Below are 15836 nucleotides of genomic sequence, written 5' to 3'. Positions count from 1 at the left end.
GGCTGCAGGAAACTGATACCATGAATCCTACAGGGCTGTCCATAAATCGTATGAGTACGAGGGGTGGAGATCTCTTCTGAACAGCATGTTGCAAGGCATCCCAGATACGCTCAATAATGTTCAAGTCTGGGGATTTTGGTGCCCAGCGGAAGCGTTTAAACTCAGAACAGTGTTCCTGGAGCCCCTTTGTAGCAATTCTGGACGTGTGGGGTGTCGCACTGCCCTGCTGGAATTGCCAAAGTCCATCGAAATGCACGATGGACCTGAATGGATGCAGGGGATCAAGGAGAACGCTTACGAACGTGTCACCTGTCAGAGTCGTATCTAGATGTATCAGGGGTCCCGTATCACTCCAACTGCACACGCCCCACACCATTACAGAGCTTCCATCAGCTTCAAGAGTCCCCTGCTGACATGTAGGGTCTATGGATTCATGAGGTTGTCTCCATAGCCGTACACGTCCATCCGCTCGATACAATTTGAAACGCGACTCGTCGGACCAGGCAACATGTTTCCAGTCCAATGTAGGTGTTGACGGGCCCAGGCGAGGCGTAAGCTATGGGTCGTCGAGTCATCAAACGTACATGAGTAGATCTTCGGTTCCGAAAGCCCGTATCTATGATGTTTCGTTGAATGGTTCGCACGCTGACACTTGTTGACGGCTCAGCATTGATATCGGAAGGGTTGCACTTCACATGTTGAACGATTCTCTTCAGTCGTCGTTGGTCCCATCCTTGCAAGATCTCTTTCCGGCCTCAGCGACGTCGAAGATTTTATGTTTTACCGGATTCCTGATATTCACAGTACAAGGTACACATATCCCTGTATTTGAATACGCATGCCTGTATCAATTTCTTTGGCCCTTCAGTGTATTACTGTAGTCAACGCCTAAGCGACGCTTGAGGTGGTGTAAAGAGCGACGCCACAAGGCAGTGAATGAGTGGAAAAGAGCGATTTGGTGTGATGAATCACGCTGTACCCTGTGGCAGTCCGATGGAAGGTTTCGGTCGGGCGAATGCCTCTAGAGCTTTAGCTGCCGTAATGTGTAGTGAAGTATGGAGGGTGTACTATTATGGTATGAGGGTGTTTTCTGTGGTTAGGATCTGGTCCCCATATTGCATTTAAGGAAATGCTAAAAGCGGAACGATATGAACACATTTTACAGCATCGTGTACTGCATAGAGTAGAGGAACAATTAGGAGACTCCAACTGTATCAGCATGACAGCGTGCCCTGTCATAAAAAAAAGCATCTCCGAGGAAATAGTTTGTGGAGTAATATTCCTGAAATTACTCGCCTGCCCAGATTCCCGACCGAACACAATAGAACACCCCTGTGTTGAGTTTTCGTTCCAGACCCCCAGCGTCGACCATCACTACTGCCTCTTATTTCGGCTCTTGAGGATGAATGGGCTGCCACTCCTTCAGAGACATTCAGACACATGACTGAAAGTGTCCCAAGCATAAACGCAAACGGTGTCCACAGCCCATATTAATCTCCACTAATACGTGTCCAGATACTCCAGATAATCTAGAACCGTCTGCGCACAGCCTTTGTCGGAGTGGTGAAACAAACAAGGGTTTAAATACAGCTTACAAACTCTTTTCCGAGACAATCTTAATTGACAGAAATCTTCAGACTTACAATTAAGAAAACGCTATAGGACCATAATTGTCGACAGTGCAGTAAGTTCCAATACACCCGGGTGCGAATTATCCATTTTGTGAATTATCCGAGCACAGCGCGGTGATTTCTGAAAAAATAAAAAACAAAGCCTGAAGTGTTTTATTAGAATTAGAACGAATATTTTCGACTTGAAAACAAATTTCTGGTTGTGGAGACGTAGATATGAAAAGCAGTCATGAGTGGGTAAATAACGAGGCCTATGAGCCGCGATCTGAGCATCTACGTGACGCAGATGTGTCGTGCAAAGTGTGTTCGGCAGAGAAAGAGAGCGACGCTCAGGCACTGAAGTGCGTTAATCCGTTAGTGGAATAAAGAGGTCAATACTTGTTTCACTATATCGATGTTTCGACTTACCGGAAAAAAACACCGGCGTTAGGGAAAAAAGTGAATTAAAAACAGAAAAAAATAGACTGTTATTTCCCAAAGCGAAGTGAAAGCAACAGACACGAAACACAGTGTGTTTGAAACGTAATTTTGTAAAAAAGGTTTCAATTTCCACCCTCAAAGATGGTAACTTATAAAACATTCGTTCCACCGGGACTTGACTTCATTGTTGGTCGGTCTGGGACTGGCACCAAATACTATTGATAGAGGAAATACAGAAGGTGCAAAGAAGAGCAGTGGGTTTATTCACGGATTCGATTAGTAAATGCGAAACCGTCATTTCTCGTTCATATCTAGTGGCAGACTTTACAATGGAGGTGTTGGTTCCTGTAAGAGCTAGCCAATCTATTCCTACATCCTGTGTGAATCTCACGAAAAGACCATGAAGCTAAAACTAGAGAGATTTGACCTCACTCGGTGCCTACAAACAATCGTTCTTCCCGCACCCTGTTCGCGAATGCAACAGGAAAACAGGAAGTGCCCATGGTACATAAAAAACACTCTTCCACACACCGTGATGTAGCTTTCGGAGTATAAATATACACTCCTGGAAATGGAAAAAAGAACACATTGACACCGGTGTGTCAGACCCACCATTCTTGCTCCGGACACTGCGAGAGGGCTGTACAAGCAATGATCACACGCACGGCACAGCGGACACACCAGGAACCGCGGTGTTGGCCGTCGAATGGCGCTAGCTGCGCAGCATTTGTGCACCGCCGCCGTCAGTGTCAGCCAGTTTGCCGTGCCATACGGAGCTCCATCGCAGTCTTTAACACTGGTAGCATGCCGCGACAGCGTGGACGTGAACCGTATGTGCAGTTGACGGACTTTGAGCGAGGGCGTATAGTGGGCATGCGGGAGGCCGGGTGGACGTACCGCCGAATTGCTCAACACGTGGGGCGTGAGGTCTCCACAGTACATCAATGTTGTCGCCAGTGGTCGGCGGAAGGTGCACGTGCCCGTCGACCTGGGACCGGACCGCAGCGACGCACGGATGCACGCCAAGACCGTAGAATCCTACGCAGTGCCGTAGGGGACTGCACCGCCACTTCCCAGCAAATTAGGGACACTGTTGCTCCTGGGGTATCGGCGAGGACCATTCGCAACCGTCTCCATGAAGCTTGGCTACGGTCCCGCACACCGTTAGGCCGTCTTCCGCTCACGCCCCAACATCGTGCAGCCCGCCTCCAGTGGTGTCGCGACAGGCGTGAATGGAGGGACGAATGGAGACGTGTCGTCTTCAGCGATGAGAGTCGCTTCTGCCTTGGTGCCAATGATGGTCGTATGCGTGTTTGGCGCCGTGCAGGTGAGCGCCACAATCAGGACTGCATACGACCGAGGCACACAGGGCCAACACCCGGCATCATGGTATGGGGAGCGATCTCCTACACTGGCCGTACACCACTGGTGATCGTCGAGGGGACACTGAATAGTGCACGGTACATCCAAACCGTCATCGAACCCATCGTTCTACCATTCCTAGACCGGCAAGGGAACTTGCTGTTCCAACAGGACAATGCACGTCCGCATGTATCCCGTGCCACCCAACGTGCTCTAGAAGGTGTAAGTCAACTACCCTGGCCAGCAAGATCTCCGGATCTGTCCCCCATTGAGCATGTTTGGGACTGGATGAAGCGTCGTCTCACGCGGTCTGCACGTCCAGCACAAACGCTGGTCCAACTGAGGTGCCAGGTGGAAATGGCATGGCAAGCCCTTCCACAGGACTACATCCAGCATCTCTGCGATCGTCTCCATGGGAGAATAGCAGCCTGCATTGCTGCGAAAGGTGGATATACACTGTACTAGTGCCGACATTGTGCATGGTCTGTTGCCTGTGTCTATGTGCCTGTGGTTCTGTCAGTGTGATCATGTGATGTATCTGACCCCAGGAATGTGTCAATAAAGTTTCCCCTTCCTGGGACAATGAATTCACGGTGTTCTTATTTCAATTTCCAGGAGTGTAGATTAATGAACTTAAAAGCCACCTCTCATTAGAATAACGTCAGACTTCAAGAAAATCGATGATTTTGCCAAATTTAATGTTGATTTTGGCAAATTCGGTGTTATTCCTTTTTCAAATTTGGTATTTTTTGTCAAATTACATGTTTTTTGCCAAATTTTGTTTCTTGCCAAAATCTGTTTTTTGCTAAATTTGGTGTTGCTTAGTCGGCCGCTGTGGCCGAGCGGTTCTAGGCGCTTCAGTCCGGAACCGCGCTGCTGCTACGCTCGCAGGTTCGAATCCTGACTCGGGCATGGATGTGTGTGATGTCCTTAGGTTAGTTAGGTTTAAGTAGTTCTAAGTTGTAGGGCACTAATGACCTCAGATATTAAGTCCCATAGGACTTAGAGGCATTTGAACCCTTTTTGGTGTTGTTTGTACGAAATCCAACGTGTTTTTTTGTGCCGAAATTCCGTGTTATTTTTTGCCAGTTTCGCTACTACTTTCGTCGTCAAATCACAGTGCGTTTTTAAGATATACATGAACCTAAGCCTTGAGGAGATTAGAACAAAATGCAGTTTCAACATTCAGTAGCTGTCAGTTACAAATATTAGTAAACTACCATCTGGAGAATTATAACATTTTTGTATGGTGAAATTACAAATTTCCCGATTCCTCGCAAAAAATTCCCCTATTTCGCATCATTTCGCTAAATACCGGTAATATCGTGTTATCTTTCGCGTTATTGCTCGCAGCTCGTGGTCGTGCGGTAGCGTTCTCGCTTCCCGCGCCCGGGTTCCCGTGTTCGATTCCCGGCGGGGTCAGGGATTTTCTCTGCCTCGTGATGGCTGGCTGTTGTGTGATGTCCTTAGGTTAGTTAGGTTTAAGTAGTTCTAAGTTCTAGGGGACTGATGACCGTAGATGTTAAGTCTCATAGTGCTCAGAGCCATTTTTTCGCGTTATCGTTTCCGCGAAATTTTCCCGTCCCTGAGCACACCCGTCCACCTTCGTTAGCACACAGTAGTGTAACAATAATCCAGTCCAGTTGATACCGCTGTGAAACGTTTCGGGTGACGACACTGACGTTCCAAATGTTTACAGACCACAGCGTCGCTGTGCTCCGATGCTGCTGCTCGACCGGTGGTGTGACGTGCCGCTGTTTGGCGTGTTTCAGGGTGTCCTTCGGCAGCTCCAAGGGCTCTATGGTGGAGACGCTGATCTACGAGAGCCCTGTTCAGGAGGAGCCGGAGGCGAGCCCCATCCTGGAGGACGCGACCCCTTTCCCGGCGGACGCCGACTCCGAGTAAGTACATCCTGACCACCCTCGTACTCACACTAATACTCACCCGCACTGTGCGGGGCCATCATGAGGAAACGCAGCTGTCACGTCTGCGACATTTCACTGCTTTCTTTCACAGTACTGTCGCTATATTTGTGTGAATATGGCTTCGAAATTCTTCTGTTATCTTGTAAAAATAATACAGTGTCATATTTACGGTTTCAAAATGATGGAGCACAGCAATCAGTCGTCCTTTCCTTTCAGGTTCTATTAAAGCAAATCTAGATTTCGGCAAGTGCCTATCCATTATCAGTGCACTATTTTCAGTTTCAATACATATTTTAGTACGTCAGTTCCCCGTTGTTCATGGTTCTGTCACAGTTCATTCAAGAAGGTACTGAATGAACTGTGACACAGCCTGAACAACAGGGGACTGACGTTCTAGGACATGTACAGAAACTATGAAATAGTGCATTGATAATGGCTAGGCACTAGCCGAAATCTAGATTTGCTTTAATAAAACCTGAAAGGAAAGGACGACTGATTGCTGCGCTCCATCATTTTGAAAGTCGTATCAGAATCGTTCAGTGCATTCCCATTCCTAATGGAAGGTAACTTGATGATATTTACGGCTGTTTGTTATGGTGCTTATGAGTCGACTGCAGTTCGGCAGCAGTTAGTCCAAGCTGGCTGCCTCACTTGCGAACTCAAAACACGATTAACTCAAGAAGCAATTCTGTGCCTTATAGGTCTAAAAATCAACAGAATGACATATGCAACAATAATCATTCGCGCTGCTCATTGCAAATGCAGGTGAAGTTTAATTACTGAACCTAAAATAAAAAATCATAAAAAAGTATGTGAAATAATTAACTTACTCGGTTGCTTTAATGTTCCTAGTAATGGCACCTGTTTTACACTGGAACATCGTCACAGCGAGACCACAGTTCAGTCATATAGAACTGACTGATGTTGTTTATGAAGATTAAACGGTCACTCATCAACCAGTTGTAGGACAAAAATGATGATATTTAAGCCTTTAAAATTAAACATTGATTTACTGATCTCCAAAAATACTTCTCAGATCAAGGTAAACTACAGTTACAATACTCTTGATCAACGATAAAAATTAATGAGCGTAGATATACGAAAGAGATTTACATTAATCCAGTGAGGCAACATTCCAATCAATTCTGAAAACACTGTATATATCAAAGTCTGAGGAGCTCGAAAATGCAAGAATACTGGAGATTGACTCACTACCTCAGTACAAGAAATTTACTACAAAAAGCAAACCTATGTTGCGAAATAAACTCGCAAATTGTGAGCTGCACAGATGAATAGCAGCGCAATCGCTAAATGCGACACTTACAGAAAAACAGCGCAAGAAGCACCCGGTTAGGGCCGGACACATCTCTAGACCTCTACGACGAACCATCGCCCCGCAGTCCCCGGTCCTAAATACCACCGTTGGTGGCGAGAATCCGCAAGTTTTGCCACCGTGACAACCGAGAATTTCCTCGCACCTCCAAAACACAAGCACTTGTTATATTTCCATAAACTGACTAGAAGTTAGCACTTGACTAGTTCTCAGCTTGCCTGGATATCCGTCTGGGCCCGAAATGCAGCTCGTTTCCCACGCTGTCTACGGTAAAATGGCGTTGCTCGTAGGGAAGTCCGTGGACATTTCTGACTACATCCCCAGGAACCTCTCGTAGTCCTCACAGCTCTGGAAACGCGCTATCCGGTACCCGGCCTGGGATCACCGCTACGTATAACGGCCATCTCACGCGAATACATGCTCCTTGGGAGGAATTAGGGGAAACCTCCCGAATATCCGCTACTCGACCACCCAATGTCTGAATCCGGTAGCTCGCCTCTCTCATCACGCTCCAGGAGTGGTGAATTTTAAAAGCTCAAGCACCAGACTTCATAAGCCCTGTCCCTCCACCCAAGAAATTTAAACAGCAAAGAATTAATTTATTGTCACTTAGCGACTTGTGACTAACCATTTACGTTACAACAGGGTGTTTAAAAAGTGTCGCATATTTCTACAGGAGGCAATATTGATCAAAACTAAAAGAATAGTTCCTTTAGTGATATATCCGGGAACCTTTACCAGTTGGGGTACGGATCGCCGGTCGTGGTGGCCGACCGGTTCTAGGCGCTACAGTCTGGAACCGAGCGACCGCTACGGTCGCAGGTTCGAATCCTGCCTTGGGCATGGATGTGTGTGATGTCCTTAGGTTGTTTAGGTTCAAGTAGTTCAACGTTCTAGGGGACTGATGACCTCAGAAGTTAAGTCCCATAGTGCTGAGAGCCAGACATGGATTACTGTAGAATGGTTCAAATGACTCAGAGCACTATGGGACTGAATTTGTGAGGTCATCAGTCCCCTAGAGCTTAGAACTACTTAAACCTAACTAACCTAAGGACATCACACACAACCATTCCCGAGGCAGGATTCGAACCTTCGACCGTAGCGGTCGCTCGGTTCCAGACTGTAGCGCCTAGAACCACTTGGCCACACTGGCCGGCCATCACTGCACAGCCACAGCTCACAGCGTGCATTTTATTTGCAGATGAGCCAGGGTTGAGAAGACATGGTGTAGTAAGTTAAGACAATCGGCACGTGTGGAAAGATGCATGTCCTACAGCAATTATGGAAGCGAGGCATCAGGATCGCTTCAGTATCTATGGATAGACGGGAATTGTCGGTGACAGACTCACAGGGCCATAAACGTTTCCCAAACACTCTAACAGGTGCTGCGTGTCACCAATTTCTACGACTGTACCTCACAGAAACGTTTCACTGGCGACAGACTGGTCGTCGCAGCGCGGGATTAGGCGTGCGGTCTGAGGCGCTGCAGTCATGGACTGTGCGGCTGGTCCCGGCGGAGGTTCGAGTCCTCCCTCGGGCTTGGGTGTGTGTGTTTGTCCTTAGGATAATTTAGTTTAAGTAGTGTGTAGGCTTAGGGACTGATGACCTTAGCGGTTAAGTCCCATAAGATTTCACACAACTTTTTTGACAGACTGGTCGAGGAGGTCCGGTAGCATGTCCTTCCCGTTTTGCGAACCTAAATCCGTTTGATTTCTTGCTGTGAGGACATTTAATGGCACTGATGTATCCCCAACCCCTCAACAATGTGAAGACGTTACAGGAGTGTGCATATGACGCAATTCGAATGGAGCCAGGTGATTCACTGCGGAGAATGGCTGAAGGATGTGTCAAGAATTGTGGTAAGCGAATGCAGCACTGCCTATAGTGCCTACTTCCTCATAACAGACAGGTGGGAATGAGAGGACAAAACTGACCTGTATCCCAACAGTTACTGGTTTCCGGATAATATAAGAATAGGAACTGCTAGCTTTGAGAGATATTGCCTCCTGTAGAAATACGACACTTTGTTTTAAACACCCTATAAATGGTGTTTCAAGGTCATTTCGATAAATGTCTTTTGTTAGAGACAAAATGTTTGCCGACACCTCCTGGTGACGCTAGGCATCGTTTAAGACTGGTTATGCTCCTGAGAGGTGGCAGGACATGGGTACTATACTGCATTCACATGCGGAGTGTTGTGCCTATCACCCTGTCGTCTGCTCCCCGTGGAAGGAGGTAGGCCCAGCGAAATTAAAGTCACTGATTCGCTTCTGAAATATTTTTCTCTGCTGAGAGACTCTCACTCTTATGGCTTTCTTGTTTACAATCACTCTATCAGTTGGGGTAGTTAAATATGCTGCACACTTGATTAGGAGACCCTTGCTAGTTCGGTGATATCTCGTGGTCCCTGGGCCGGAGAATACTAGCGTAGCCGGCAGCTGTGGCCGAGCGCTAGGCGCTTCAGCCCGGAACCGCGTTGCTGCTACGGTCGCAGGTCCGAATCCTGCCTCGGGCATCGATGTGTGTGATGTCTTTAGGTTAGTTAGGTTTAAGTAGTTCTAATTCTAGCGGAGTGATGACTTCAAATGTTAAGTCCCATAGTGCTTAGAGCAATCCGAACCATTTGAATACTAGCGGCACTGGGGAACGTCAGCGAACATTCTGTCTCTAACGTAAGTTGTTACCCACGACGTGATCTACCGTCTCTAGACGTTGCTCGTAAAAGACTTTGAAGCACTGTATATTTCAAAGCACTGTATATTTCAGTGTCAAGTCACACAAATGGTATAATTACCGGTTCTGACTTTATACCAGGTCATCATCAGATTGTCTGTATAAAAAGAAAGATAGCAAAATATAAGGAAACTAAAGCACAAGTCAGACTAACTTGTGTACACAACTACATGTACGTGAATGCGTTACATAGTAACTCCTCAACTTAAAATAGATCCGTGAAGGTGCTCACAAGGCAGGCATATCGTCACTCTGATTGCTGGAGCTGATGGTCTGTTTTATCTACACCAGCAATTTTTTTCTCTAATATTCACACTGAGAAAGTTTCCTCTTATAGCCAATTTCATATTTTGAATATGTTTTGGTCTTAAGTTTGCAATTCACGGCCGCGCGGCTGATCCCGGCGGAGGTTCGAGTCCTCCCTCGGGCATGGGTGTTTGTGCTTGTCCTTAGGATAATTTAGATTAAGTAGTGTGTAAGCTTAGGGACTGCTGACCTTAGCAGTTATGTCCCATAAGATTTCACACACATATGAACATTTTTTTGCAATTCACGAGTTACCAGTTTTGTACTCTTTACATACTAAAGAGTTACTCGTTTCCGGATAATATAATGATAACAATCAGTTCCAACAATCAGAGAACAGGTACGTTGACACTATAAGCATCGCCCCAGATCTGTTCAGCTGGCGAGTTACTGTGTATTCAAGTACGTATAGTTGTGTATAGAAATTAATTTGATTTGAAATTTATTTTCCGAATGTTTTACTCTCCACTTCTCTCTTTTAAAGTGGATGTGACGACGACGTCGTAATACGTAGAAACCTTTAAAGGTACCAATTACGTGATCGGAGACTGAAACGTATACTGAAAAAATTTACAAGACATTTACTGTATTCTCCTAAAGTCGTACGCATAGTGTGTGTACAGTCTTGTGTGGTACGTTGGTGTGCTCGTGTTCTCACGTCCAAGCGCTTCTTTACAAGTAATTTCATATCACCGCTAATTTTCATAACTGTACGCTAAAGCTGAAGCGTTTATTTTCGATAACTTACATAATAACTGTCGAGGGACAGTAAAAATGTGTAAACTGTCGTGAGAGGCGATTTAGTCGTAAATGTCAAGATACACTTCTGCTTATTACAAGCATGACTCAATCATATGAGCCACTCCTACATGTGACAGTAAGCTTCAAGATATCAGCGGAGAATTGCAACTAGCAGCGAAAGAGACTGCTTTGCAATAGCTAAGAAACATTCGCATATTGTGTTTAAGCCCTTGTTTAACCGGACAGAAGGAATCAATGGTCCTGTGAATATATACTGAAAATACCTACCGTATTTACATATCCCGTCAGGACCACGAAGGTGCGCAGGGCGACAAACGCAAGAAGTGTAACAACCACCGGGTCCCACCATCCCACGTAACTGCCCCACTGTCGACGAAGGGGCTGTTAATTGACAAGTCTGTAACAATTCTCTGCACTGCTATATTAGTGAAATAGCGGACGATCGTATAGAAATTTCGACCAGTCATACTGAAATGTTTTTAAAATGCTGAGCCGTGCGGAATGGCCGCACGGTTAGAGGCGCCGTGTCACTCATTGCGCGGCCCCTCCCGCCGGAGGTTCGAGTCCTCCATCGCGCTTGTGTGTGTGTGTGTGTGTGTGTATGTGTGTGTGTGTGTGTGTGTGTGTGTGTGTGTGTGTGTGTGTGTGTTGTTCGTAGCATAAGTTAGTTTAAGTAGTGTGTAAGTCTAGGGACCGATGAAAAATGGTTCAAATGGCTCTGAGCACTCTGGGACTCAACTTCTGTGGTCATCAGTCCCCTAGAACTTAGAACTGCTTAAACCTAACTAACCTACGGGCATCACACACATCCATGCTCGAGGCAGGATTCGAACCTGCGACCGTAGCGGTCGCGCGGTTCCAGGCTGTAGCGCCTAGAACCGCTCGACCACCCCGGACGCCAGGGACCGATGACCTAGGCAGTTTGGTCCCATAGGATTGACACACATTTGAACATTTAAAACGCTGAGTATCAGCTCACTGACGTAACACAAAACCAGCGCTGAATAGTAACGCGAGCATAACCGTGCACTCGACATAGACAGCTACAGCTGTAGATTCGCTCTTCTCCAGCATATCTGTCAGCAATAAGTCACGCTCACACGGGCTACAGTTACGAAGTACGACCATGACTTTCGGAAGAGTGGACAACAAAGCCCTCGATGTCCCACTGAACCCACACTCTTCCTCTCTGCGTTTTCGCGACTGACTCGTTCAATTTCGCGAGTACAGAACAAATAGTTAGCCAATCAACGGCTGTCTGTCTGACTTGTTACTCGCACATAGGTATTCTCAATGGTTCTGTTACTTCAACATCTAACGACACCGTATTTGTGACCAAATTTGGCAACTTCAGAACCAGTAAAGCTCCCAAGACGTCACGGTAAACACTCTGAATGCCAGATGTAGTGAAAGCATTCCCAAGCATCACTGAACGCTCGCATACAGGGCATATCTCACCCCCGCCCTGAGTCTCCTTAGGCTGATGACAAAAGGAATTTCCCGACTCCCGTGCGGTTCGGAACGCCCTGTGAAAATTCCCGCTGTTGCATCCCCCTCGCGCCCTTCACAACGACTTCGTCCGTCTGCCACACCGCAAATTAAGAAGATAACATTACTCCCACGATTCAGATCCGGATCGAATAATTACTTCTCGATAAACAAGGTCAGTCGAACAGAATGAACAGTCTTGAACGGAGGTTATTAGATGAAAATCAGCGAAAGGAAAACTAGGCTAATGGAACGTAGTGTGCTAGCTACCCATCTGTTTTGATAATATATCATGCGAAGGGAACACAAATGCACGATGGGATTTACCTGAACTGATTTTGTCCCATCAGCTGTACTCTACAGACCGATCACACACCGCTCCAAACAGTTCCTGTTTTTTTAAAAAAAGTTGCAAGTTTGTCAATTCTTTGTAAACCTATTAAGTACAGTATAAATAAAATGGCTGGAGTTTCAAGTGAGTTAGGCGGTACAAGGAATAGCGTTGAAATTCAAAAGTTTATTCATAAAACATTGCTGTTGTGCACCAGCTATCTCAGCAAACCCTACCTGGCAACCAAACTCACAAAAAAAGAAGAATCAAACTGTCACTCACAATTCACAAATAACTGATTAACCTGTTAATTCCACAATGTATATCAACACTCTTCCCTATAAAACTTGTGGACAAATTCTACCGCAAACCGCGATATGAACTGGACTAGCTAAATAACAAGCTGCATGAAGCGGCCACATGCAGCCTAGAAATTAAAACACACACACTCTACAGACTCGTGTCCCGCAGGCAGAGCGCCTCACCCTTTCGACAGGAAAACAGATTCCCCTTCCATCTCCACACCAAAGACCCGCTTACTAGGCATTACCCCTTCCATTTATTTTATTTTGCTTCCTATTGGCTACAGTTATCGTCTCTTTCCTACCATGCCACACCTTCCTAGTTGCGTGCATTACATTACAATTCAGTACAATGTTTTGGACCATCGACCTACACAAATAAAGAGCATTTTACCAGAGGTTGAAAATACCGCTTCAGCTGTAAAGTTCTTTTATTATCACACGACCGGTTTCGGCCTCTTATAAGCCCATCTTCAGGTGTCGTAATGTGGTTCTGTGATCCCCGAGCGCCGCGGTTGACGTGCACAAGGCGCGGTGCGCTACCTACGGGTATTGTTTGTAAAAAACATTTTCGTAATAAATTGTGCTTAAATGCGTATCTAAATGATATCAAATAATTTATATTTAAAATGAATAGCCTTTCATAAAACGTTACGTTTACGTGGATATCTGGCCGAAGACATGAATAATCTGCAAATTTTTATACAAATTAAAGTTGTGAAAGTTTAGACAGTAATGTGACCTAGCTTTACATGCTGTATTGGGTGCGTTACATGTTTCACTATCTGGTGGAACTTCCACCTCAGTCGCTCGTGGCCAGAGCTTCATCTGTACAGCTGTGTAGAGCTATTGGAGTCTGCTGCCTAAGCCCCTTTGGCCAGCCTAACATATCCCTTCGGGTACCTGCTCCAGCCATTCAATATCTTGACGCTCCAGTGGCATACAAGAGCATGTTCCGTATAATGCAATCTCTTTCAGCTGTACGAACTGGAACTACTTCGACCCATATCCAAAAAGACACATCCTGACCCACAATATTTTCTATAACTATTTACAGTGTAGGTGTTTATCGAAGTACTATGCAATGTGTTTTAGATATGCATACATGGCTGAAGCAACAGACACTGCTACGATCGACAGCCAATATTAACTGGAAGAAACATATTCGGAATTGTCAGTAGGATTTGACTGCAGCTGCACAATTTATTACTGACAATTAAAATTTGTGCCCGACAGGTACTCGAACCCAAATTTCCGGCTTTACGCGAGCAGCCACCGTAACAACTTTAACTACCCGAGCACGCCTCCAGGAGTAAGCCACTGATGGAAAGACTTTATTATTATTGTCACAGCCTGTACAGACAAGTAATACTCTTTGCAGTGTTTTTGTTTATGGATGTAAACTGTGCGGCTGCAGTCTCACCGTATTCGCAATTCCGAAGACATTTCCTCCATTTTTGATGACTGTCGATCGTAGTAGTGTCTGTTCCTTCAGACACGGACGTATATCTGAAGGACACTGCAAAGAGTATTACTTGCCGGTACAAGCTAAGAAACAAGCAATTGTGCGACCGCAGGACGTGGACACTCAGTGGCATATAGAGATTTGGGTCGGTCCTGGAGGCATGCTCGGATAGCCAAAGTGGTTAAGGTGACCGCTCGCATAAAGAGAGAAATGCAGATTCGAGTCTCGATCCGGCACAGATTTTCATTCAGCATCTATAAATTGTACAGCTACAGTCGAATCATATTCGCAGTTCTGAATACACTTCTTCCGAAGTTGCGACGGGCTGCGAGCTCATGGCCTAAAATTCGCCCTCTTAAGTGCTATCTGTTCACCGTCGCTCGCCGGAACTCTCTTAACGCAATGAATCCCACAGTCAGCAAATCCCCTGTGACCGTTTTCGCGGCTTGGAACGTCTGTCAAAGTTACACCGCACTGTAATTATCAATCCGTTAAAACCAAAACGCGGTTACTCATACTGCAATCTCTTAAACGGTATAAATCAGGCGATGCTGTGTGAAATAGAACAGGAAATGAGACACTAAAAGTAGTAAATGATGTTTGTCATTTGTACAGCAGAATAACTAATGATGACGAAGTAGAGAGGGGTACAGGGAGTTCCAGGAGGAATGCTCATTATTCAGGGAGATTATAGAAATACTCATTCGAAGCACAAAAAGTTTAGTAAACATGAGCTCTGAAATGTGTACCTTAGGAGCTATGAGTACTTCATCTTCCATATTGTGAAAAAAATCTCATTTACTGCAAGTTCTTTGCTTTCCATATTTTTGGAGAAATTGGAAAGGACCAAAATAGAAAAAAACTGTAAAGTAAACATGGGCTCTAAAATCCGTAGCTTAAGACCTATGAGCACTTGTTCAGTAGAAGATATATGTTTCACAGTAGGAAAGATGAACACGTGCTCATAGCTCCTAATGTATGCATTTTAGAGACCATGTTATTGGACGATTTTCTTGTTGTTGGTTCATACTACCACCTCTCAAAACTTGGAAAGCAAAGAGCTTGCAGTAGCAGACATTTGTTTCACACTATCGAAGATGAGAGGAGCTCTTAGCACTTGAGGTATGTATCTTAGAGCCTCTGTTTTACTAGACCTTTTTGCTGCGAATGATCATTCGTTTCATATTCCTGAATATTGACCATTCCTCCTGGGACACCCTGTACAATGAGATTGCCAATGGTAAAAAAGCATTTCTAAAAAAGAGGAATTCTTAACAACGAATTCCAGTTTAAGCATTAGGAAGTGTTTTCTGAAGGTATTTGTCTGGAGTGTAACCATATACCGAAGTGAAACGTGGACAATAAGCAGTTCAGACAACAAGAAAATGAAAACTTTTAAAATGTCTTGCTACAGAAGAATGCTGAAGTTTAAATGGTAGCTCGATTAGTTGAAGAGGTATTGAATCAAATGGGGGAGTAAAGAGTTTTATGGTAAAAATTGACTAAAAGAAGGCGTCGGCTGTTGGAACACATTCTGAGACATCAAGGAATTGCCAGTTTTGTAGTGGAATCAATTGTGTGGGATAAAAATTGTAGAGGGAGACCAAGGCGAATAAAATAAGCAGCTTCCAAAGGATGTGGGTTGTAGCAGTGATGTAGAGTTGAAACGACTTACTCAGGATAGACTAGAATAAAGAGTTGTATCAAACCAATCTTCGGACTGATGACCACAATAACAACAGCGTCGACGACGACAACATCAACAAACTATCCCAGCT

The 15836-nt window shown here is 45.3% G+C and overlaps 1 protein-coding gene across 1 annotated transcript in view; it reads left to right on the top strand.

Annotated features, from left to right (window-relative positions):
• The window catches only part of LOC124609484 (translation initiation factor IF-2-like), an 847268-nt gene that overhangs the window by 351042 nt on the left and 480390 nt on the right, over positions 1-15836 (top strand). Inside the window, exon 2 of the mRNA XM_047140076.1 lies at positions 5186-5314. Coding sequence (XP_046996032.1) covers positions 5186-5314 — 129 coding nt within the window. The remainder of the gene's footprint in view (positions 1-5185; positions 5315-15836) is intronic.

The sequence above is a fragment of the Schistocerca americana genome, chromosome 1, assembly GCF_021461395.2.
Source record: "Schistocerca americana isolate TAMUIC-IGC-003095 chromosome 1, iqSchAmer2.1, whole genome shotgun sequence".
Lineage (NCBI taxonomy): Eukaryota > Metazoa > Arthropoda > Insecta > Orthoptera > Acrididae > Schistocerca > Schistocerca americana.
The sequence above is the reverse complement of the archived record's forward strand: the minus strand, read 5'-3'. Positions and strand labels throughout refer to the sequence as shown.